This window comes from Rhinopithecus bieti, unplaced genomic scaffold (assembly GCF_001698545.2).
Source record: "Rhinopithecus bieti isolate Rb0 unplaced genomic scaffold, ASM169854v2 scaffold_12049, whole genome shotgun sequence".
Taxonomy (NCBI): domain Eukaryota; kingdom Metazoa; phylum Chordata; class Mammalia; order Primates; family Cercopithecidae; genus Rhinopithecus; species Rhinopithecus bieti.
The window spans coordinates 3,343,286-3,367,005 of NW_016807278.1; the positions used below are offsets into that span (position 1 = coordinate 3,343,286).

Sequence of the window (23,720 nt, forward strand, 5' to 3'; positions counted from 1 at the left end):
ATCTAATATGCAGTCCATATTGAAATTTCACCAGTTGTCCTAATAATGTCATTAGAATCCAATTTAGGATCGTGTCTCTTTCTTCTCAGTCTGGAAAGTCCCTCAGCCTTTCTCCATGTTCAGGCATTGAAGTTTTCTTAAACAGCACAGGATCCTCTCTGGGACTTCCTGAGCTCTGTCCTGTCTTTCCACATCCCTGAGCAGGGCTGACTAGAGTAAGGCGATTAAGACACTCCCCTTAGGTGCAAAGTGTAAGAGGGTGCCAAAAAACTCAGTAGTCAAGATAAATAACATTTCAGTGCAATAATTTAAAAATCAAAATCAATGCAAACATTTTATGAAGAACAAAATAGTAACATTCGAAATAAAGACAGGATCCAAAACAGTGCCACTTTAAGCCATCTTGGAGGCTGAGGCAAAAGGGAAATTCCAGTAATGCTGGCCCTGTCTTTATTTGAAATGTTGATATTTCATTCATCATGGATTTTAATGTTAATTTTATTTAAAAAATATCGCATTAAAATAAGTCTTGGTTGGCTGGGTGTGGTGGCTCATGCTTGTAATCCCAGCACTTTGGGAGGCCGAGGTGGACAGATCACCTGAGGCCAGGAGAGGAGTTTGAGACCAGCCTGGCTAACATGGTGAAACCCTGTCTCTACTGAAAATACAAAAATTAGCTGGGTGTGGTGGCACATGCCTGTAGTCCCAGCTACTTGGGAGGCTGAGGCAGGAGAATCACTCGAATCTGAGAGGCAGAGGTTTCGATGAGCCAAGATCACGCCACTGCACTGCAACCTGGGCAAGATAGTGAGACTCCATGTCAAAGAAAAAAAAAAAGTCTGATTACTGAGTTTTTGGATGCCCCTTAAACTTTGTGCTCCCTCCCCCACCCCCACAGGGTGGGCTTTCTCCCTCTGCCAGTCATCCCACCCTCAGAACAAGCTGGGAGAGAGAGGTGGGGCTCCATGCCAGAGGAGGAAGGTTAGGGGACAGAGAGAAGAGGCGGGAGGGGAGGGGTAAAGAGGCCTGGAACGCAGCCGTGTGTCTGGCCAGGAGCCCTCTAACAGCTTCCAGCTGCTTCCACAACCTCCAGACTTCCGCCTTGGGTGTGGCATTTGGTTGTTTTTTTCCCTGCTCTTCACATCAAATGTGTGATCTAATTAGACTTTGCATCCCTCATTTCTATCAGTCTTCCCCGTCTTGCGGTGTTCTCCTTAGTTGACCTGTCCTGACCCTGTTTCCATCCATCCCGGGAGCCCCTCAGGTGCTGCCACTGGTGCGCTCCGGGAGCATCCACCCAGTGCTGGGTGAGCACCACAAATACCAAGCCAGGGTGAGAGACACAGGTGTGTGTCAGCCAGGGTGAGGGACACAGGTGGGCATCAGCCAGGCCGGGGCAGCTCCTTGTGGCCCTGAGAAAAGAGCTTGGGACTGAGGTTAACAGACCCTGAGGTTAGCCTTGCCTCAGGTATATGAGGTGGGTTATCTCAGCCAACACTTCCAGCTTCAGGGCTTTTGTTTTGTAAAGTGAGGGTGGTACTAACACTTTTCTGCCTACCTCATAAGACCATAAAAGAACCAAATGAGATAATGATGACAGTGCTTTGCGAACCATAAAGGATTTTATTTGATATTTTCCCTTCTGTCATATAACAAATAATCCTTTATTTTGATTAAGACCGTATTCAGGTCTGCTGCATTATTTGATCTAAATCCACGAGAATAGTACAGGCAGATTCAGGACCCATGTTCATCTCTGCCTGTAACCAGCATTTCTGTCAGACTAAAGCAGGTCACTAGGAAACCCTGCCCATTCCCACCCTCATTCTATCACCATAAAAAACATAATGGGTGTGCCCAATAATAGGAGTCGTCGTTTTAATGTCTCAATTGAAGGCTTTTCTTTTTCATAGATTTATTGAGGTATATGATAAATTGTATATATTTAAAGGGTAAAATTAGGTGCATTTTGTGAAACCATAACCACAATTGAGATAATTAACATATATCCATCACTCCCAAGTTTCTTCCTGCCTCTTTGTAATCCCTCCCTCCACCCTGGCCCCAGGCAACCACCGGTCTGCTTTCTGTCACTATAGATTAGTTTGCATTTTTAAGAATTTTATATAATGGAATCATAGAGTATATACTTTTATTTCAGGGAAGCCTGGCTCCTTTTATTCCATATAAATATTTTAAGATTCATCCATTATGTTGCATGTTTCAATAATTCATTTCTTTTTATTGCTGAGTAGTACTCTGTTGAATGCATGTAACACATAACGTTGTACCCATGTGTTCATGGACATTTGAGTTGTTTGTAGTTTGGAGCTGTCACAGATAAAGCTGCTGTGAACATCTATGTACAAGTCATTGTGTGGACATAAGCTTTCATTTTTTTCGGGAAGTCAGTGGGTTGTATGGTGCATGGATGTTTAAACTCTTTAAGAAACTGGGAAACTGTTTTCTAAAGCAGGATGTACCATTTATATTCTCACCAGCAGTATATGAGCATTCCAGTTCCTCTACATTGTTGCCAGCGCTTGGTATGGTTAGTTTTTTAATTTTAGCTATTCTAGTAGGTGTGGGTAGAGAGAGCTCATAGTAGTTTCAGTTTGCAATGACTAATGACTAATGACTAATGACTAATGACTAATGATGTTGTCTTTTCATGTACCTTATTTGACATTTGTATATCTTTGGTGTTGTTTGCTATCTTAATACTAAGTTGTGAGAGTTCTTCATAGGTTCTAGATAAAAGTCCTATGTCCATTATATATTTTGCAAATATTTTCTCTCTGTTTATGGCTTACCTTTTCATTTTTGTAACAATATCTTTTTTTTTTTTTTTTTGAAACGGGGTCTCTCTGTCACCCATGCTGGTGTGCAGTGGTGCCATCTTGGCTCACTGCAACCTCCCCCTCCTTGGTTCAAGTGATTCTCTGACTCAGCCTCCTGAGTAGCTGGGATTACAGGTGCACTCCACCATGCCTGGCTAATTTTTGTATTTTTAGTAGAGACGGGATTTCACCATGTTGGCTGGGTTGGTCTCGAACTCATGACCTCAAGTGACCTGCCCACCTTGCCCTCTGAAAGTGCTGGGATTACAGGCATGAGCCACTGTGCCTGGCCTGTAACAGTGTCTTTTGAAGAGCAAACTTTTAAATTCTGATGAAGTTCAATTTATTGATTTTTCTTGATGGTGCATTTTATGTCATTTTAAAGACATCTTTGCCAAATGCAAAGTCACTAAAATTTTCTCTTGTGTTTTCTTCTAGAAACCTTGTAGTTTTAGCTCTTCCATTTATGTCTATGGTCCATTTTGAGTTAATTTTTTAATGAGAGGGTCAAGGTTGTTTGTTTGTTTGTTTGGTATCATACCAATACAGTGCCATGTATTGAAAAGGCTGTCATTCTCCTTTGCATTGCCTTTATAGAAAAACCAATCGACCAAAATGTGTGGATTTATTTCCGAACTCTCTACTCTGTTCCATTTATCTATACATGTGTCTTTATGCCAACACTACGTTGTCGTGATAACTGTAGCTTTACAATAAGTCTTGAAGTCAGGTAGTATAAATTCTCCAAACCTATTCTTCTTTTTCAAAGCTTTTGGGTATTCCGGATCCTTTGAATTTCCATGTGAATGTTAGAATCAGCTTGTCAACTTTACAAAGATCTGCTAGGGTTGTGGTTGGGACTGTGTTATATTCACAGATAATATGGGGAGGGTAGACAGTTTAACAATATTGAGTCTCCTGATCCATGAAAACAGTATCTGTCTCCTTTTATTTGGATTTTGTTTAACTTTTTTCAGCAATGTTTTATAGTTTTCAGTGTATAGGTCTTGAGCATCCCTTGTCAAATTTATCCCTTAATTTTACACTATTATAAATGGTGTTTTAAAATTTCCTTTTTTCATTGTTTGTTGCCAGTATATAGAAATACAACTGATTTTTCTGTATAGACTTTGCATCCTGAGCCTTTCCTCCCTTGCTCTGAAAATTCAATTTAAAAGAGCAGGGACCTGAAAATATCAAGGGGCAGGGCATTTGCGTGACATGATAAACATTTACAATGGCTCTAAAAACATGAGCATCTTTCTGTCCTAAGTCATAGATCATTTCAGTAGCAGCCCTACAGTAGCTGTGCCTGTAAAGGATAGGAAGGAGGGGTGGTATGGTAAATTCTGACACTACACAAGTAGAACACCTCCAGATCTCTGGGATACTCTTGAGGGTGAATGGAGCAAGTGGGAATGCAGTGCAGCCCCTTTAAGGAACCCGGCCAGCCAGCCAACTGCGGGCTGCTAGGAAGGCAGCCCAGGAGATAAGATAAGGCCCCCTGGCATGTTTAAAGCAGGGTCCTGAGCCATAGTGGCTGGGCTACTGATAGGCAAACAGGAACCAGGGGTGATAAGGAGGAGGTGCCAGCTACTAAATCCGGGCTGGCAAGAGGAGTAGCCGCCAAATCACTCCTCTAGGGCCTGAAAGGAGAAAGGGCTATTAATTGTGGGTGTGTAGGGAGAGGGGGCACTTGTATTCTCTGTATATTCCATTTATGATCATGGTGAAAAAGAAAAATCCTACTGGGCTGTACTTAAAGGCACTCTGTTTCACATGGAGTAAATGCTCAATAAATATAGGCTTATTGAGTTCCTTATGCTCTAGTGAGATGCTCTGATACGGGGTTTAGAGACTACCTAATTTCTTCCTCAAACGAGGAAAATCCTGGCAAGGACTTACTCTCACAAGCCTGGCGCTGCTCATTTGCACGCATCTGCATAGATTTGCATGTGTCCTACTTGTAGATACTTTTAGATTTCCCCCAAATCAGTTGCCTATTTTTAAAGGGATAAAGAGGGAATTTATCTCTTCTTGTTCTTGCTCACCTTTCATCTGTATCCTCCAAAGATGCTAAATAATTTCTGCAACTTTGAACTATAAACAATACCTGTGGTTGCATAGTTTATGCAGATAGAAGCAATTCTTTGCCTGATGATGTGTTTCTCCTCTAAATTTCTATTATAATTCCTAGTTCTGCTCTCAAAACTTCTGAGTGGGGCAGAGAGATATTAAGATTAAAAAAAGAAAACAAAAAACCCTCTAGCTGAACAGCCAGAGGCTCAAATTGCTTAGAAAGCTTCAAGAATTAGTTCACTCTACCTGGACAGAGCAGTTAGAGGCAGTTTCGTGGATCTGAAGACCACCTTCCCACTGCTTCCCATCCCAGGGCTAGGGATGCTGTGACTATCTTTGTCTGCTCTCCTTCCTCCAGGAATAAATAAAAATATCATCCCTCCCCCAGATCCCAGCTCCTCTATTGGCCCGCCAGGCAAATATTTCATAATGTGGGCTCATCCAATTGGGCATCATGCCAGAGTCAAGAGCCTCAGGTTGCGAGTGTGCTCCAATCAGGCGGGGTGGCCTGGGTGGGACTAGAGGGCTCTCCTTCTCCACATGGGAGGCGGCAGCATTACTCAGGTGGATGGCATCCAGGTGGGAGTTGCTACTTTCTCAGGGCAGAGTAGAAGGGACAGGGCTGTCCATCAGCCAGCTCCGGCTGGCTGAAGCAACCCAGCACCGATGGGGTTAAGGCCAGCCAGCATGTGTGGCTGTTAATGATTGCTACCCACCAGGGACCTGGTGAGTATTAAAGGAAAACCTTCTCCCTATTCCTCAGTGTGAAAGGAGTCAGGGCTAGAGGCAGCAGAGGGAACAGCAAAGAAGAACCGGTGAGTAAGTGGTTATCTGTCTGGTCTATGTTTGTCTGAGTAGCTCTGGAACAGAAAAAGGAAGCCTAGATATACCCATTCCATCAGCTAGAGTGGGCTTTTGTTATAACCAGATACAAATTCTCAGCTTGAGACCAGATTCCAGTATCATTACTATTTATTAGAAGGAAATCTTTAAAATTATCTTAGTCCAAGGGAGTGACCTACTCAGCGCAGAAGCCAGACATACAAACCATTGTCTGTCCTGATATCAAGACAATGGTTTTGTGTGGACCTGAACACAAAGCTGGAGCCGCTACTCTTCCTCCCTCTCTCTGACCCATTGTCTCCAGAAAGGGGCTCGGTAGCTCTGGGCAGAAGCAGCGTCGGCCTCTCTTGTGGGCCGATTTCCTGGATGGGGCCACGGAAGGAAGGCAGAGGGGACAGAGCCACAGGAGACTGGCATGGCTGTGCTCCTGGTTTTAGCCTTTTACTTAGCAGAGTCAGGTGTGGTGAGATGTAGGGTAAGACAGAACCCGGCGGGGGTGGGTGCAGAGAGTTGCGGGGAGAACTCTTCACTCATTAAGAAGACAAGGTTGTCAGTTGAGAGCAAAACTGAAATCCAGGAAGAAAGAGAATCAACCTTTTGCATTTAGATTTCTATTGCCCCCATTCCCTCAACTTCCCCTTCAGGTCCCTCATCCCTTCAACCTCCAAAACATTTGTGCTCTTTGACCCTGGCACCTTCTAATGATAGTTTTGTGCAGGGGGTGTGGACAAGAATTCCTTGGCTTGGAGGAGGAGGTGGGCGCACTGGCTTTTCTCAGCTGATGCTATCTCTCTGTGTGTGTACTCATGAATGCCCACGTGATTTAAAAAAAAAAAAAAAGGAGGGAGACTGTCACCAAAAGGAAGTGCTGACTTTACCCTCCTCCTGCCCCAACTAGGAGCCCTTTTGTTCCCTTGCCTCTTTCTTGGGAGGAAAGAGATTCGATGACATAGTGATGCTAGGTTGAACCTAGGGAGGAATTCGGGGCCCTGGAGAGCCTGTTGGGTAGGAACAGGGTGCTCCCTCTGCCAGTTTTGAAGGCAGATTTGAGCGATAAGGTAAACCCAACCCCCTGGTGGCTTTCAGCTGTGGTGCTTCCTCTGGCTGGACTGCCCATGGGCAAACAGAAACCGGCACAATAGAGGGATGGTGCCAGTCACTAGACGCAGCAAGGCGAGAGCAGAATCAGCCAAGTTTCTGGGCATTTGAGGCCAAGAAAGAAGGGGAAGTAGAGTATAGGAGAGGAACGGGGATACTTGTGTTCTGCCTCATATTTGAGAGTCAGCCACAAATGTGACTAGCCAACCTCCATCACTACACTCCCAGGAGAAGTGTACTGGGATTGTTATTCCCAGGCAGGGGGACATCACAGGGGATGCAACCTGTGCAGTTGCTCCACATGCTTGGTTTAATGCTCTGCTGTTGCTGTCTTGAAATCCTTAAGTTTTGCACAAGGAGCCCTGCAAATTGTGCAGCTGCAAATTGTGCAGCTGGTCCTATTCCCAGGCCATCCAGAAGTTGCAGCTGCAGAATAGCTGCTCATATACTCCAACCGGTGTAGGCAGGCTCACCTGTTACTCAGGTGTCACTTACAGAGGCCGGCTTCTGTCCTGGCTGGCACCCGTGCTGCATCCTTTGCTCTTTCCTCCTCTCTGTTCCTCTCCCAGGGCACTCTGTTCCTCCTTGTTACAACCTCCATGCCCAGTCTTTCTTCACGGCTGCTGCGTGGCAGGACAGGGCAGGAACAGCAGTGTCCCTTGTCTGACTGCCCTGCCTTCTTCTCAGGCCCTCTCTTTTCCTTATCCGGGCCATAGCCAGCATGGTCTCTAGGCTAGGTCTAGGCCTAGGAGCACCTCTTTCTTTCCTCTGCGATTATCTTCCCTCCCTTCTGTAAGCCCTGGTTATCAGTGGATGCTCTCTGGCACCTGCTTCTTGCGATGTTTGCTTAGGAACAGGTTGTTTTCCTGTGATTTCCATAGGATTCAGGTCTGGATGAGTGCAGGGTGGGGAAGAGGAGGTGCAGGGAATGAAGAATCCTAAGCCTGCTGTCCTTGGAGGTACTTCCTCTACCCTGTCCTCCTCCATGCCAGCTCCTCCTGCTCTGGACCAAATGGCCCCACAGAAGACCTCCCTTTCCTCCTCCTCCCATAAGCGTCAACTAGAGGTTGGCCAATCCAGGAAGGAAAAGGAAAGCAGGAGGGAGGAACAGGTCCTCTGTGTCTCTAGCCCCCTCCCAAACTCTTCTTCCTTCTCCAACTCTTCTCTCCCGTTCTTCTTAAGCTGCTGGATGACCTTTTCCAGTGTTTCCCACCAGGCCAGCGCTGTTAGTAATGATACTTTCAAACCATGCAGAAGAGTCTTAATGCATGTGATTTAAAAATAATGAGCCTGGCCAACATGGCGAGACCGTGTGTCTGCTAAAAATACAACAAATTAGCCAAGCGTGGTGGCCCATGCCTGACATTCCAGCTACTGGGGAGGCTGAGGTGGGAGAATCGCTTGAGTTCAGGGAGCAGAGGCTGCAGTGAGCTAAGATCGCACCACTGAACTCCAGCCTGGGATACAGAACAAGAACCTGTCTCAAAAAAACAAAACAAAACAAACAAAAAACCAAAACAACAACAAAAACAACAAAAAGCACAAAAAACGAAAACAATGGATTGTCCAGATTAATTTGGAGTGAACTTTGGAATATATCATTTTTTATTTTAACTTTTGTTGTTGACAGCAGGTTTTCCTTTCTTTTTAGCTTAGCTTAGGACTATGAGGGAACTTGTATTTACTGAAGACACTGAGCTCACATCAGCTGGTGGAAGGATACACCGGCTTAGAATTGCATTTCATAGAATTCAAAACTGGAAGGTGGCTTAGAGAACATCTAGCCTGGTGCTGTCCAATAGAATGTTCTACAATGATGGAATGTCCTATGACTATTCTGTCCCATATGGTAACCACTAGCTACTGTGGCTCTTTAGACACAGTGAAATGTGGCTAGTGTAACTGAGGAACTGAAATTTTAATTTTATTTAATTTTAATTATTCAAAATTTGAACTGCCACATATGACTAGTGGCTATCAACTTGGCGCAAATTTAGGATAGTGCTATTTATTTTATTCCCTTATTTTATTAATGATTATAACATTAGCCATTACTAAACAACTGGATGCACCAGGCGTTCTTCTAGAGGTTTTAAATATGTGATCTTATTTAGTCTTCCCAGCAACCCCAGTATCGTTACATGTTGCAGGTGGGGGAACTGAGACCCAGAAAGGGACAGTGACTCGGTACTGGTCAGTTACCAAGACTCCTGACTCTGAGACCACTGGCCTTATCCTTTTCCTTAAGGACAATCCACACACTGTCCATTCCTTGCCATCATGTGCCAGCTTTTTTCACAACTCTCCAAATCCCTTTCCAGATCTCCCTCTTCCTCTCCGGGATGTCAGGGGAGCTCACAAAGGATTGTCTCAGTCTGCAGCAAGTGCTCTCCTAGGCACAGTAGTTTTCCGGTTGGTTTCATGGTGGCCCTTGTTCCTAGGCTCCCTTTGGATCCTCCACCAGCAGGCAGCAGTGCAGGGATATCGCTCTGCCTTCAGAGCCCTTGGCAAGCTCCCCAAGTACAGGGGAAGTTCCAGACTCCTTGCACCTGGCAAAAGGAGGTGTTCAAAATTTCCCACAATCCACCTGCCTCTAGCTTACCCTATTACTCCCAGTCTGAGAGAGAAGATCAGCTGAGCCCTCCTTGCGGGCCACAGGCAGAATGGGTCTCCTTGGGCAGGTGAGGAGCAGCACTAACTTAGAGCCTGCTGTTGGCCCTCAACCCTTGTCATGCTACCCTCCAGCTGGGAGGCTCCTGCTCTCCAACTATAGCTGGTTTACTGCTTTCCTCTTCCCAAGGCAAAGTTTCTGCTTTGGAGACTCTTATCAGAGTCTGGCTGGCCAGTAGGGAGGGGAGGGACAGGAGGGGGGGCATGAAGCAAATGCACCATGCATACTGATCCCTGCGAGAGGGATTTGAGGCTGAGCTCCTGTCTCCTTCAGCCGCTATTCAGCATCCCAACCGGAACAGCACGTGCCCCCTCCTCCAGGCAGTGGTGAGCCTGCTGGCCTGCCCTACAGCTGCTGCATCAAACTCAAACAGTTATTTAGTTCCCCTGTGTGTGAGGTACTGGGCAGGGGCACAGCAATAAAGGCCAGGCTGTGGACAGTGTGTGTGTGGCTGCCCTTCCAAGCCTCACATCCAGGCAGCTGTTGTCAGACTAATGATTATGGGTAGCCCCCAGCCCACATCACACACAGTCCCCAGACCTGTAGCCCACAGATGTTATCAGTGAAAAGGTTTGTGGCCTCATTACTGTGTTCTTGGAGCAGACCTTGAAAAGCCGGCATCTCCCCCTGAACCATGAAGCTCTCTCCTGCTTTCCTAGAGATGAGGAGCTCAGATTGGGTGCATCACAGGGACAGAAAGAGGGAAGCCCAAGAAAACGCAAACTTTGACCTCTCCTGTCGCTATAGCTGGGACAGTGCACCTCCGCTTCCCTGATTCTGAAATGGGCCTTCCTTGCCTCCCTCCCAGTGTAAGGACCAGAGACTGCATGAGTTTTATTTTTCTCTTTGTTCCATATGCCTTCAGAGCATCATAACCTTTCTTCCTCTGCTGTCTGGTCCAGTGGGAGATTTGTGTTGTCTACTGAAGAAGGCATCACTCAATACCTTTGTTTTACTGTTAAAATGAGAAAACTAAGATACCAGACAGCTTGATTCTCAAATTGCTGGATTGGGAACCAAGAAGGCACTGGTAGCTTTTGATGATGGGGAAGGAGAGAGATCAGCCAGCTTCATAACTCTCTAAACATCCACTTTGTAAAATTCCTTTCTTGGGGTGGGGCAGGGTGGGATTGCTGCTCTCCGTAGGACACCAGATGCAGATCTGCTGAGTTAGGGATGCAGAGACATGGTTTTAGTGACCTTCTGTAGACCTGGTGGTGGACAGCTGGGCTGCCTCAGCCTCTGAAGGGCAGGGGTTTGAGATTCAACTCAGAGCTGGAAGGGGGATGGGGCATAATTAATTATTGCCCTGCCCTGTTACCCCTTGGGATCCGTTCCACATTGCTGGCTGTCAGGAGAAGGCAACTTGGAGGCAAGGGGGCTGGGGCCTTTTATCTCTGCCTCTGTCTGGCTTAGCTACTGAGGAAAGGCTGAGAGGAGGAAAACCCAGAGCTGTAGGCAGCTGCTTCTCCTTTGAATTCCCCCTCTCTTTAGAAGGGAACAAAACAAGAGCACACAGCACAAGGAGGCGCTCCAGGGAGCTAGATTGCCCCAGTTCTCCAAGTTGGGTCAGGGTGAAGGAGAAAGTGTCTCCCAGTCTGCCCATGGCAGCTTCTGGTGGTAGAATCACAGTTCCCTGCAATTGGAAGACACTTCAGTGTTGAGACAGTTAAGGTCTGGCTGTACCCGGGAATGATATTCAATAATTCATCAACCAGAAAGGACGTTGGACTGGAGTCTTGGAGGGCCCTGTGGTGCCAGGCATTAACTCTTTTGTCTCTGGGTCATGGAGATGTGAGGAGGTCTCAGGCCCTGGCCCAGAGGTGGGGCAGGGACACTCGAGGGACTTGGGGGAGCAGCTTTTCACCCACCAACATGGAAGAGCTTCAGTATTTGAATCACTGGCATGGTTATGCTGTCTACTTTGGTTGTCTTCATTTTTCAGAAGACAAATGGAATTCCATAAAGTGAAACAACAAGTTTAAAGACGAACCAAGCTAGGGTGGGAGGTCAGAATGAAGTTCCCCTGTATAATCTCCATGTTTTCTCTCATGCACACACATGTGCGTGCACACACACGAGCTTGAACTCATTACCCTGACTGAAGTACACCTTGCCCTCCTGCCCTCAGCCTGCCATCTTAGGCCTTCCTATCTCCTCTCATAGGAATAAGGGACCACCCAGGCCCAGAGCGGGGGCTGGGAGACACTACAGCGAGAGAACAGGGGAAGGACAGCACCTGGGCTGGAAGGGAAGAAACCTGGACCTAGCCCCCTGATTTGTGATTTCTCTCCCTTGTCCATGGAGCCATCTCTTCTATCTTCTGTCTGTGGTGGGAGCTGGGGTCACACAGAACATGCCCAGCCTTCCATAACTGCCCATAACAGGTTTGGGATGGAGCTGGGGGTGCGGTGAGGATGGGCAGAGTTAAGCAGGAAAGGGAGCAGCATGGGTCTTGTCTCCTAGACATGCAGCCGAGTAGCTTAGGACATTCCAATAAACTGGCTTGGGGCAGAGAGGTACCATCTTCTTGACACTTTGGAAATAACTGTGGCATCAAAGTGGGGGATGAGCAAGGGCAAAGAAGAAAGACGAAAGCGAGTACAAGGCTGGGTGACAGCCACTGGCAGCTGGTCCCCAGCACCCAGAGAACTGGTATTTTGATCTTCAAGGAGCACATGGAGGAGAGACGGTGGGTATTGTTGTTTTAGAGACGGGGGTCTTGCTCTGTTGTTTTTTTAGAGATGGGGGTCTTGCTCTTTTTTTTATTTTAGAGATGGGGATCTTACTCTGTTTTTTAGAGACAGGGTCTTGCTCTGTTGTTTTTAGAGACAGGGGTCTTACTCTGTTATTTTTACAGACGGGGGTCTTGCTCTGTTGTTTTTTAGAGATGGGAGTCTTGCACCTCAGGCTGGCGTGCAGTGGTGCGATCATAGTTCACTGCAGTCTCGACCTTCCGGGCTCAAGTGATCCTTCTGCCTCTGCCTCTGAGTAGCTGGGACTACAAATATGTGCCAACATGCCTGGCTAAGGCAGTGTTATTTGGAGGAGCTCCTTCCTACCTGCAAATACCTAGAGGGGCTGCCAGGGCCTGACCCTCTTTGACCTCTTCTTTATGTGGCAATATGTAGGAAAACAGAGAGCCTCAGATGAGAAGTGGCTAGGAAAGTGTATTTTCTCCTGGAAATGGCAGGGGGAGCTTCAGGAATCAGGTGCATGAAAATGGCTGGAAACATAAACTGAGTTGGTTTTTAATTGGGACAGGATGCTGGAGCAGATAAGCCTCCTTGAAAATAATGATGAGATCCAGATGAGGAGGCACAGAGCAGGAACCAGCCCTCTCCCCACCTTCCCCTCCTCTGTGGCAGCAGAAATCCTCCCTGGAGTGTGGACAGTCTCGGCTTGGAATTTGCTAGCTAGGAGAAAGAAGGAAGTGGGAGGGATGGGACCCCCTTTCCACTTGCCTCACACGCAAACCTCTCTCAACCTAATGAGCTGTAATGCTGGAAGCCAAGGCATCCTCAGGATGGGGAAGCCAGGCCAGGGCATTCTTTGTCAGCAGATTCTCAGGAGCTATGGAAATGAAACAGCTTGGTGTACAGCAGATAATCAAGAGAGGCCCAGTGGGTGGAAGGAGTGGAGTATCTCTCCAGTCGTTCAATATTGATCACAGAGGGGTTCCAGGCGTCCAGCCTGGGTGTGTGTGTGCACGTGTGCACATGTGTGAACATGCATGCCTGCAAAAGATCATGAAACTTGGATTAATTTTTGCCGCTCTTGACAGCGTAGTGCCAGGTATACTGCATGTGGATGCTGACTCTCCAGGGGGATGTTTGGAGATGAAGCAATGCAGTGTTATCTCTATATGAGGTGCTGTAGGGGCTGAGGATGTCTCTTGAACTACAGGAAAGCTTTAAGTAGGTACAGAGACAAAGGCCTGGAAAATGGAGAGGATCTGCTTCTCTTCTTTGTAATTTATTGGTCTTGGGACTTCCAGAGTGCCTGCCCCTGGCACTCCCAGCCCATGCCGCACACACAATCTTCTTAAGCCTGGGACTCTATGTTTTTCATTTTTTCGCTCCTGCATCTGGCATATTTCTTAATTTGTTTTTCATAGCCATTATCTCTTCTGCATAAAATGGTCCACATTTTGAAAGTTTACAGCTATTATTTCATAGAGTTAGCATGTGTGCTGGTGAAGCGAGCACTATTATTTCATATAGTTAGAAGGTACCTCATTTACACACGAGAAAACTAAGGGCCCAAGAAATAAAGTCACATTGCTAACTCAGGTTGGATCTTGGACTGAATGTTTGGTTCTGCCATATTTGTTCCCACTGATGGCACTGCCATCAGGGCCACCCTCATAGTGGATAAGTGACCACCTACTGGGCTGTTCTGGAGTTTAGGGCTGCTTCTACCTCCACCACACAATCTCTTTTACCACCTGAGATTTTCCCTTCTCTTGGGTGGAATTTGAGAGGTCCATTTGGATATGTATTAATGGATTCATAATCATTTGTCCTTGACAAATGGAAGCCTTTCGACATCCCAAAAGGAAGGAGAGAGGAAGGAGAAAATGGATGACCTATCCTTGTTTCCCTTTTTAATGCTCTGGCTCTTGTAAGTTCTTCTTGATGTCTAACTAAAATGAAAATCTGCCATACCGTGCGGTTTGCTGGCAAAGGGAAGGAACCCCTGCTAGACATTCTGTGTGCAGACTTAATTCAGAGGATTTCGGAGCTCTCGATGAGCAGGGGAAGCCCCAAGCCTGCCTTCGTTCCTACTCCCTCGTGCTATCTTTACAGGGCATAGGAGAAGTAATTTAACTTGCAGCTTAAGCAAAGGCTGTGGGAGGCCCCTGAGCTCAGCTTGAAGAGAAAGGGGATATTTTTGCCTTCTAGAGGAAGAAAGCTCATTTTCCCAAAGCACCCCTACCCCCTCCTCCTTCTGTGCAGATGAGCTTAATTTTCTTCCCCTCCTACTGAAGGTGGATCAAAGCCAAGCTATGTATTCAAGGGGAGCTAGGCAGGGAAGCTGAGTGAGGGGCGAGGGGCAGAAGCAGAGCTTCTGTCATGGAGAGGAAGTAATTAATTTTAAGAGAGAGCTAAGATAGGGAAGCCCTTGGTGATAGAATGTCAAACTCCAAATGCAGGTGGTTAAAAATTAAGTCAGGGCTGGAGAGTTTCTATTATTCATTCATTCAACAAATATTTATCGAGCACCTGTTTTGTATGGGCAGGACCCTCAACCGGGCATCAGGAGAGGGCCCAAGAAACTGGATTAGGGACAGGGAAAGGAAGCGATCTGAAAACTGAGGCCTCCTCTCACCAGGATAAATCATTTGCAAAAGTCCCATGAAATAGCTGAATGTATTGACCTTCTGGATTTAAGATTAAGCTATTTAAATATCAGCAGCGGTTGACCCCAGTTATATCCTACCAACATGTCTCATTATGGGTTAATAATAATGTTGTCCATTTGCTTTTCCATTCACTGATGACATTATTCCCCGATCAAGTTCTTGCTCAATCCAAAAAATTAGATTAGCCCCTTCCTTTCAGTGTCTGTTGTGACATCACAGAATTGCCATAGCAACAGACTGTGATGTCAGCAGGCTGCCTGGTGCTGCTAAAAAGAACCACGTTGGTCAAAAAAGGAATCTGTCATGTGAAGACGAAATGGAATAATATAGAAAGCCAGAGGAACTGAAACGTGATATCAAAAAGAACATCTTGGCAGGATAAGATAAGAGTGGGTCTGGAGCCTCCTTTGCTAGAACTCTTTACAGAAAACCAAGGAACTTAATGAGGATTGATTGGAGAACAGACTTGCCTAGAAGCAGGGGGATGGCAGCAATGTCCTTCGGAAGGCCTTTGCAGTCCAAGGATCCTAAGACATGAAGGACATTAGGAAAGGGGGAGCGCTGACCATCTTTAGCAGCTGAAGAATTCAGGGGAGTTAGCATCGATACAAACCTCCTTGCTTCTGAGCAGATCTGACAGTCACCAGCTGGAATGTATCATCTCGTGTCTGGGAAGATTTTCAGCCATAAACACACAATGACCCCCTCTCAAGCCCCATTTGCTGCCCTATTCCTCGCAAGCCTTGGGAGGAAGCTCTCCTTTAACATTGCCTGAGCAGTCCCATCCCAGCCACCAGCTCTGGTTCCACAACGTCCACGCCCATCTGGTCGACTTGCTTCTCATCTGTAGGACCGCCACACAGGGAGGGAAAGCAACCCTGTGCTGTCCGAGGAGAGCAAGTCGGAGGGACAGGAGCAGAGGACCTTCATTCATTATGCTCCTGTCCACACAGAAGAAGGATGGGCAGGCTGACAGAAGGGAAAGGAGACCTGCTCAATCAATCTCAGCTTCTCAGCAGCGGCAGCAATAACAGCAGATGAATCTGGAGCTTCATTTAACCCTTATGCCCACGGGATCTGAAGGATCTCTGAGAAGCAAGTTGATTTTCAGCTTAGGAGCCTGTGTTGTGGGTTGGGAATTGGGGAGGCAGGAGGACTGTCTCCCTACAGGTCGGGCTGGCATGAGTTTCAGCCGTGCAGATGGGAACGCAGCCCCAGACTCCTTCACCCACCCAGCTACTCTGCGTCCTTAGCTCACTGAGGTCGGACTACCTGGGAGTGCTACACCTGCTCCGTGTATGTCTGTCTCTCCATTTCAGCATTTTCTCCTTGGGGAGCTGAATAGGGAGGATATCATCCCCTCCTTGTTTATTCTGCCTCCGGTCCTCTGACCAGTAGCATTCTGGCCGAATACAAGGAAGCCACAGGCCTACTAGGGCACCTAGGCGACCCCTACCACCACCCAAGGAGAGTGCCCTCCTGGTTCTCCAGAGCCAGAGCCAGGAGGAGGGGGAACTGCCAGAGTCTCTGCCACCGATCGCTCTGCATCTCTGCCACAGCCTTACCAGTTGGACCAGAGGACTTACTTCTCAGAGGCATGGTAGGAGCAGGGTGGCCGGCGGGTCCTCTGAGGCTGCCAACCTGGGGACGGACCTGCCAAAAAGATGTTGAAGTTTCGGGCTGATCGACGGGTCAGGTAGGGATTTCTTCCACGGATCATGAGCCAAGTTAAGTCAGAGCAAGCTGAGTTGGCAGCTCATCCTGCTTGGATCCGGGGGCTTCAGAGTAAGAGGTCTGCTTGAGATGACCTGGAGAAGGAAGCATAGTTAGGTCAATGGTTGCTGCATTGCAGTGCTTGTGAAGGGGAAGCTATTTTGAAATTGGTAGTGCTGGGACAGAATGAGGATGTCATTTGTAGGGGTTGCTGGGTAGGAAAGTCTGGGGCTAGGAGAGATGTGCCATTCCCTAGAAGTCTTGTGATGGTTGGCAGCAGACTGTGTGTGTACGCTTCTGTGTGTGTGTGTGTGTGTGTGTGTGTGTGTGTGTGTGTGTGTGTATGCCAGTGTCTGCAGGGAAGATTCCGGCAGTTACCATCGGGAACACGCAGAGCAGAAGGAGACTGGAGGGTCAGGGCAGGGGGCGGGTGCCCTGCGCCACTGGGAAAAAGCAGACAACTTGACACCTCAAAGGACACTGTAGTTGCCACAGACTGCTTGCCCCCTAGACCACTAGATGGGACAGAATCAGGGGCAGACAAGGGTCACCGGAAACAGTGACCCTTCCTTGCAAAGATCTCCTGTGATTAAATTGAGGAGCATGTCCTTGTTGGACCTGGGAGGGAGGTGGGAATAAAGTTTGGGAAGTAGGGAGTGGCTTATCAACGTGCTAGACTCAGAACCCAGGCCTGGTGGACACGCGCCCAATTTTGGGTCCTGACTGGCAAACCTGGGCTGCAAAACCCAGATTTCCGCACAGACTGTGGGCACTGCCTGCTGTGCTTTTATCTCCTGCATGTCTTTGGATTACATCGGAGCGTGACAGCTTTGGAAATGGAAAAACACAGTCTTTGATATTATCTTTAGCTTTAGCAGACAGCCCAAGGGTTGGGATGTGTCCTGGGCTATTGAAAGGGGGCCCCCAAAAGGTTATTTTCCTTCTCTGATGCAACTGAAGGGACTAAGCTAAGATCTCCTTCCTCTGCTGCTGGCTGACCTGCCACTTGTCAAGCAGAGCTGGCCCTTTGCTGTGGATGTGCTTGAGTGGCCCAGTCTCCATGGCCTCTGTCCTAGTGCCTGCTCCTTCCGGTAGTTTGGCACCTACGCTGGGTTCTCACAGTATTTCTCAAGAGGGATGGGTGAAGAGGCCCTTAACTCATCTAGTCCCTCCACTGGCTGGATGCTTGAATCTTCACTGCTACATTCTTGCCAAGTAGTCACAGCTTACAGGATCCATCTCAGGGGTTGCCATTGTGGCTTAGACCTGCTGTATCAGCCCCTCTGCGCTCTGTCTGCTGCCTTCCTCCCCATCTCCCTTGAGAGCCTCCTTGGGAACTCTCCTGACACTCAGCCAGTCAGAGGAGCCACAGCAGGTCTTCCCAAGGAGCCTCCACGATGCTGCTCCCCATCTGCCGCTGCACTTACCCCCTGACCCCCCAACCCCTGATTCCTGCTCCCTTCTGCTTCCTGGCAGGCTGTCCTCACAACACCCTGCCCCTTTCCTGGCCACAGCATCCCTTAATGAGATTGGACTGTTGAGCTACCACTGACCTTCATGCCTGACAGCCCCTGAGGTCTCAATGACATCAAGCAGCCCTTGGACAGGAGACCCTGGACTTAGGGTGTGGGTGGGTCCAAGCCCAAGCTCAAGAATGGAGTTTTTCGAGCTCTCATTTCCTTTTAAGCAAGAGACACAGCATAAAGCAGGAGAAGGAGGAGGAGTCCAAGGTCATAAGAAAGTTTTTTCAGCAAATAATGAGGGAGCTTTTTTTTTTTTTTAAATGTGGCTCACTGGCAGGCACTGTCCCTGGGAGAGAACCTGCCACGCATGAGGCCCTGATGTGCTGAATTGGCTGTTGGAATCCCTCTTCCCCACACTTAGGATAACCACTGAAAGAGTTCAGTGTGGCTTATTTCCAGCCTCAGAGAACTTTAGTAAGTAGTTAGCACTGACTCGTGAGAGGTGAGCAGGTTTCATTTCTTCCTTTCCCCACCCCCTGCCCCCACCCTCATCCAGATGTCAGCCCAGGCCTCCCATGGATCCCCCTGGAGGACAGAGGCACAAGCTCCTTACATGGTCACCTGTCCCTGTCACCACCCAGGGTCTGTCCACATGTTGGTTTTTGTCTCTGCCTTCTTCATCTTTACCATGACTCTTCTGTTTTTCCCTCTACAGCCACAATGAAAGACGGAACACATTTCTACATCCAGTGACTGGCCAGGTCCCAGAAGAAAACAAAACATTTGACTTGAAAATGTAAGTGTGTCCCCTACTTGCTGTTTGGCCTTTCTGTCCTTAACCACTACCATCCCACCGCCTCCTTGCAGCTGGAAAGCAGAAGGCAACGGGGCGGGGGAAGGAAAACAGAAGGGCTTTGCAGTCAGTCACCTCGGTTCTGAGGACTGGAAGCATCTGAGACCCATCTGGCTTGACACCCTCATCCATTTTTCCTAGGGTCTAGCAGAAGCCAGGTTGGCGTGCCCCGCAGGTTGAGCTGATGGAGTAGAAGACAGGTGTGAGGCTGGCATAGCACCCAGGGGCCTTTGAGGGAAGAGCTGAGAAAATCTGATATGATCATGAGAGCCAAATGCTAATTCCTCTCCCTGTGGATCCTGGCTCACCGAATGAAAGGAGAAGAAGAGAAAAGAGGATTAGTTAATCTACTCTCATAGGCCACTAGGCAGTTGTGTCTTTTAAAGTAGAGGAAAAGGATTTCTGGAGCCCCAGGGTCTAGACTTTTAAAATAAATGTCCAGGGCCAGGAACAGGTGGCTCATGCCTGTAATCCCGGCATTTTGGGAAGCTAAGGTGGGAGGATCATTTGAGTCCAGGAGTTTAAGACCATCCTGGGCAACATAGTGACATTCTGTCTCTCTAAAAAAAAAAAAAAAAAAAAAATTAACTGGGCATGGTGGCCCATGTCTGTGGTCCCATCTCCTCTGGAGGCTGAGATGGGAAGATCAAGATCACTTGAGCCTAGGAGTTCGAGGCTGTGGTGAGTCCTGATTGTGCCACTGTGCTACAGACTGGGTGACAGAGCATGACCCTGTCTCAAAAAATAAATAAATGTCCAAGGTCACTGGCATATAATTTCAGAAGGGTTGAAGGAGTGGCTGAGGTGACCACTCAATGGCACTCAAGAGATCTAATTTTGTGTTGATGCTGAAACAGTGGGTTGCAGGGTGTGGAAAAGGGATGGGTGGTTTCCATTGTTACTTGGCTCTCACCAATCTCTTTTTTCTGGTCGACTTGAAATCAGATCAGCCTTGGACATGTCCAATAAAACAGGTGGGAAACGCCCGGCTACCACCAACAGTGACATACCCAACCACAACATGGTGTCCGAGGTCCCTCCAGAGCGGCCCAGCGTCCGGGTAAGTCCAGCCCTCAAGGCAAGCTGTTGGGCTGGAAATGTCTTCAGTGCGTGTTTAGTGGAATCTCTGGGAATCCTAGGAAACTGTAGCCTGTCCAGCTATTTCTGTAGGCTCCAAGAGTAGGCAAGGTGACCCAGAAAGAGAGTGGAGAGTAGGAAGGGAAGAGGGCTCAGATCAGAACCTCATAGAAGACCAACATCTAGACCAGGGGTTCTCAACCTCAGCACTGCTAGCAGTTGGGGTTGGATGATTCATCGTGCTCTGAGAGTGTCCTGTGCATTGTAGGATGTTGAACAGCATCCCTGGCCTCTGCCCACTAAATGCCAGTAGCGCCTCTTTTCCAGGGGTGACTATCAACAATGTCTCCAGACATTGTCAGGATTTTTTGTCCCTTGGGGACAAAATCTCCCCAACCTCATTGAGAACCACTGGTCTTGAAGGACAGTCATGAAGATCATGGCGATTGAGAGCTCAGAGAAGGGGGAAAGAAGGAAGAGAGCCCCAGGAGAAGGAAATCTAGAGAAGAATGTTGCAAAGAGGGCCAGGAAGACAAAGGCTGAAAGTGTCCTCTGGGTTTAGCAGCAATGTGGTCACTGGGGACCCTGACAAGGGCAGTTTGAGTGGTGTGAGAAGAGCAGAAGGCAGGCTGGAGAGGTAAAAGTGGGGATGGGAGAGGAGATATAGGAAGAGCATAGTGTAGAAATTGCTCTTCTAAGGAACTAGACAACAAATGTTAGTATATCATCACATAATGGAGCACTTGCCAAAAATTAAAATGAACTGGAGCTATATGTATTAACAAGGATAAATCTTGAAAATATAATGTTGAGTAAAAAGCAAGTGGCAGAATATGAGAAATATGATATCACTTATGTAAATGTACAGACATGAAAAGCAGTACTACATATTTATAGGAACATCTGTAGTAGAAGTGCATAATCATGGACAGGAAGACTAATTTTGGGTCAGTGGTTGCCTCTAGGGAGGAAGCAAAGGTAATGAGACTGGTGAGGGGCTTGAGGGAGTTTTAGCGCCAGTTGTCTTGTTTTATTAGGGCAAAACAACATGAAATGATGATCATCGTATTATTCCCTACTTTTCTGAAACGTTTGAAATACTTCAAAAAAGTGTTTTTAAAGACACTTGACTGTGACAGGAGACGGAAGGGCAGAGAATGGAAGCTAGAAGGTAATACAGGACTGGAGGGAGGTTTCATTTGTTGGTTTGGTTTTGTTTTAAGATGTCAGAGGTGTGAGGGGAATGGGCCAGTAGGTAGTAGGTTCAGGAGAAAGAGGACAGCCAGTAAGTCACATTTCTATGAAGATGGAGGGAGTCAGATGCAGAGGTGCTGTTAGACTGGATGGGGAAAAGCCACCTCTTCCTGAAACTGCATTAAAAGAAGGCGTGTGAGGCTAGGGAGTGGGTGTCTAGGAAATTAAAGAGACTCTCACATGATGTCCTCAACTTATGCAGGAAAGTAGGAGGCAGGGTTTTCTGCTGAAAGGAATGAGGTGGGTGGGGAAGCATCAGGTGCGGGGCTGGGAGCTTGAAAATACGTGATACAGGTTTGGGGAGTAGGAATGATTGTCAATGAAGGACACATCAAATGTTGCCCTATACTTTCAAAGGATCATCTGGGGCAGTCGAGTGTGATTCTATGCAGCCCTAAATCTGCAGGTTTGCGTGGTTTTCCTTCAGCATGCTCATAGCCTGGCTGTGAGAGCAGGGAAGGCAGGTAGTTGGATTACCCTTAGTTTGCCGAGAAGCTGTGGCAGAAAGATAGGAGGCCAGGATATTCAGGAGTTAGTGGGAGGTTGCCTAGAGTGGTAAACTATGGGTGGCAGCCTCTAGGCCATGGAGAGAGGGGGCAGAATTATGAAAGAGTTGGACTGAGAGAAAAGGGAATGATTTAGAGATTTGTATAGGGTTGTGGTGACTTCTTCCAATGGCAAATCTCAGTCATTATATGTGTATTTTTGTTAGTAATGTTCAGATAATAATTTTATTTCCCAGTTGTGGGAGTACTTTATAATAAAGGCCAATTTTTTCCTCACTTCCTTCTACAAACGGTTGCTGAGTGCTTGTTATGGCTGGACACCTTGCCGGTTCTGGTGATAAAGAGATGAAAAAGACAAAATTCCTCCCTGCAAGGAGCTCATGGTGCAATGGAGGAGATAGAAAGCTGCACTGTGACAGGTTTTAGGCAAGGGGTGTCCAATCTTTTGGCTTCCCTAGACCACACTGGAAGAAGAAAAATTGTCTTGGGCCACACATAAAATACACTAACACTAACAATCTCTGATGAGCTAAGAAAAAAAAATCATAGTGTTTTAAGAAGGTTTGTGTCGGGCTGCATTCAAAGCCATCCTGGGCCGCGTGTGGCTCACGGGCCATGGCTTGGACTGTACAGATGTGTGGAGAGTAGTGTGCAGCTAACCACTCAGGGGGGTCAGGACTTCGTGGAGCGGGGGAGTCTGCAGCAAACTTTAAAGCATGAGTTGGGATTTGACAGTGGCCAAGGGAGGATGGGTCCTCCCCCAACGCCAGGGAGCATGCTGCAAAAGGCACGGGAGGATGAGAGAACCAGAGGCAAGGCCTGTCTGGTGAAGGGACAGAAGGTGGGTGACAAGCCCTGCCAGATCTCACAAACCTGTCCTCTGTGCTGTGCTGAGGAATTCAACCTCTCTCCCAAGTGGTGAGTGCAAGAGAGAAATAGGATTGTTTGTGTTTTGGAAAAAACCTTAGCTCATTGTAGAGGGCAGACAGCAAGAAGTGATGGGGACCTTTAAGACAACAATAGTGGAATTTGAGAGGGAAGAGCAGATTTGAGAACAATTAAGGAGACAGACTCATCAGCCCTGTATACACGATTGCACAATGGAACAGAGGAATGAGGGACCCATGGAAGATAACACGGAGTTCTAGGGTGGGTGGCTAGGTGGCTCATAGTACTATTCACCAAGATGAGAAGTACAGAACAGGCTTGGTTAGAAAGAGAATGAGTTCGGTTTTGCACTTATTTAATCCTGGCCAGACAAGCAGGTATAAAATGGGTTGAGCTGGAAGAGAGGTCTTGGCTGTAGCTTAGGGAGCTTTTATCATATTACTCATAGCTGAAGCAGTGGGTATGGATGAGGTAACACAGGCATGATGTAAAAATGAAAAAATAAAAATAAAATAATAAAAGTGTGATTGAGGCCCATCAACACTTGGAGAGTGGAAGTAGGCGAGATTGAGAAGGAGTGGCCACAGACGGAGGTATTGAAAGGGAAACAATAGTGTTGTAGAAACTCAAAGAAGAGTTCCAGGAAAGTCAGAAAGGTTATGACTGCCCAGTGCTTTAGAGTGAATGGCCTTAATTCCATAACAGTGCAAGAGCCATTTCAGAAAATAGGTAGAGGAGGTTTAGGAGTGATGGAGGGAGAGAAAGTTGAAACTCTTCCCAGGAGACTAGGACTGAAGAGTAAGTAAGGGAAGGTATTATCTCACAGTGGACCTTGGGTTATAGGGTTGAAAGGGGAATTTGGGTACGTGTGTGGCAGCATGAGAGAGAGAGACAGAGACACTTTCAGATGGAGAGACTTGAGTGCATTTGCTAAGGAGAAGACATTAGTGGAGGAGGAAGCATCAGAGACATATTTGAGAGGAGATGATCAGTGGAGCTAAGTCTGAGAGGACACAACGGGTTAGAAATGTTAGCCTTGGAAGGAGGGCAGCACCTCTTTTGACACTGGA

At 47.4% G+C, this 23,720-nt stretch overlaps 1 protein-coding gene across 19 annotated transcripts in view; it reads left to right on the forward strand.

Annotated features, from left to right (window-relative positions):
* The window catches only part of PLEKHA6 (pleckstrin homology domain containing A6), a 161,028-nt gene that overhangs the window by 86,183 nt on the left and 51,125 nt on the right, over nucleotides 1–23,720 (forward strand). For 18 of the 19 annotated variants that reach the window (XM_017881037.1, XM_017881032.1, XM_017881030.1 and 15 more), the window contains 2 exons: nucleotides 18,788–18,868; nucleotides 19,871–19,985. In XM_017881037.1, coding sequence (XP_017736526.1) covers nucleotides 18,788–18,868; nucleotides 19,871–19,985 — 196 coding nt within the window. Of the gene's footprint in view, nucleotides 1–16,211; nucleotides 16,593–18,787; nucleotides 18,869–19,870; nucleotides 19,986–23,720 lie in introns of those variants that run through there. The other variant, XM_017881041.1, reaches the window with a different exon arrangement.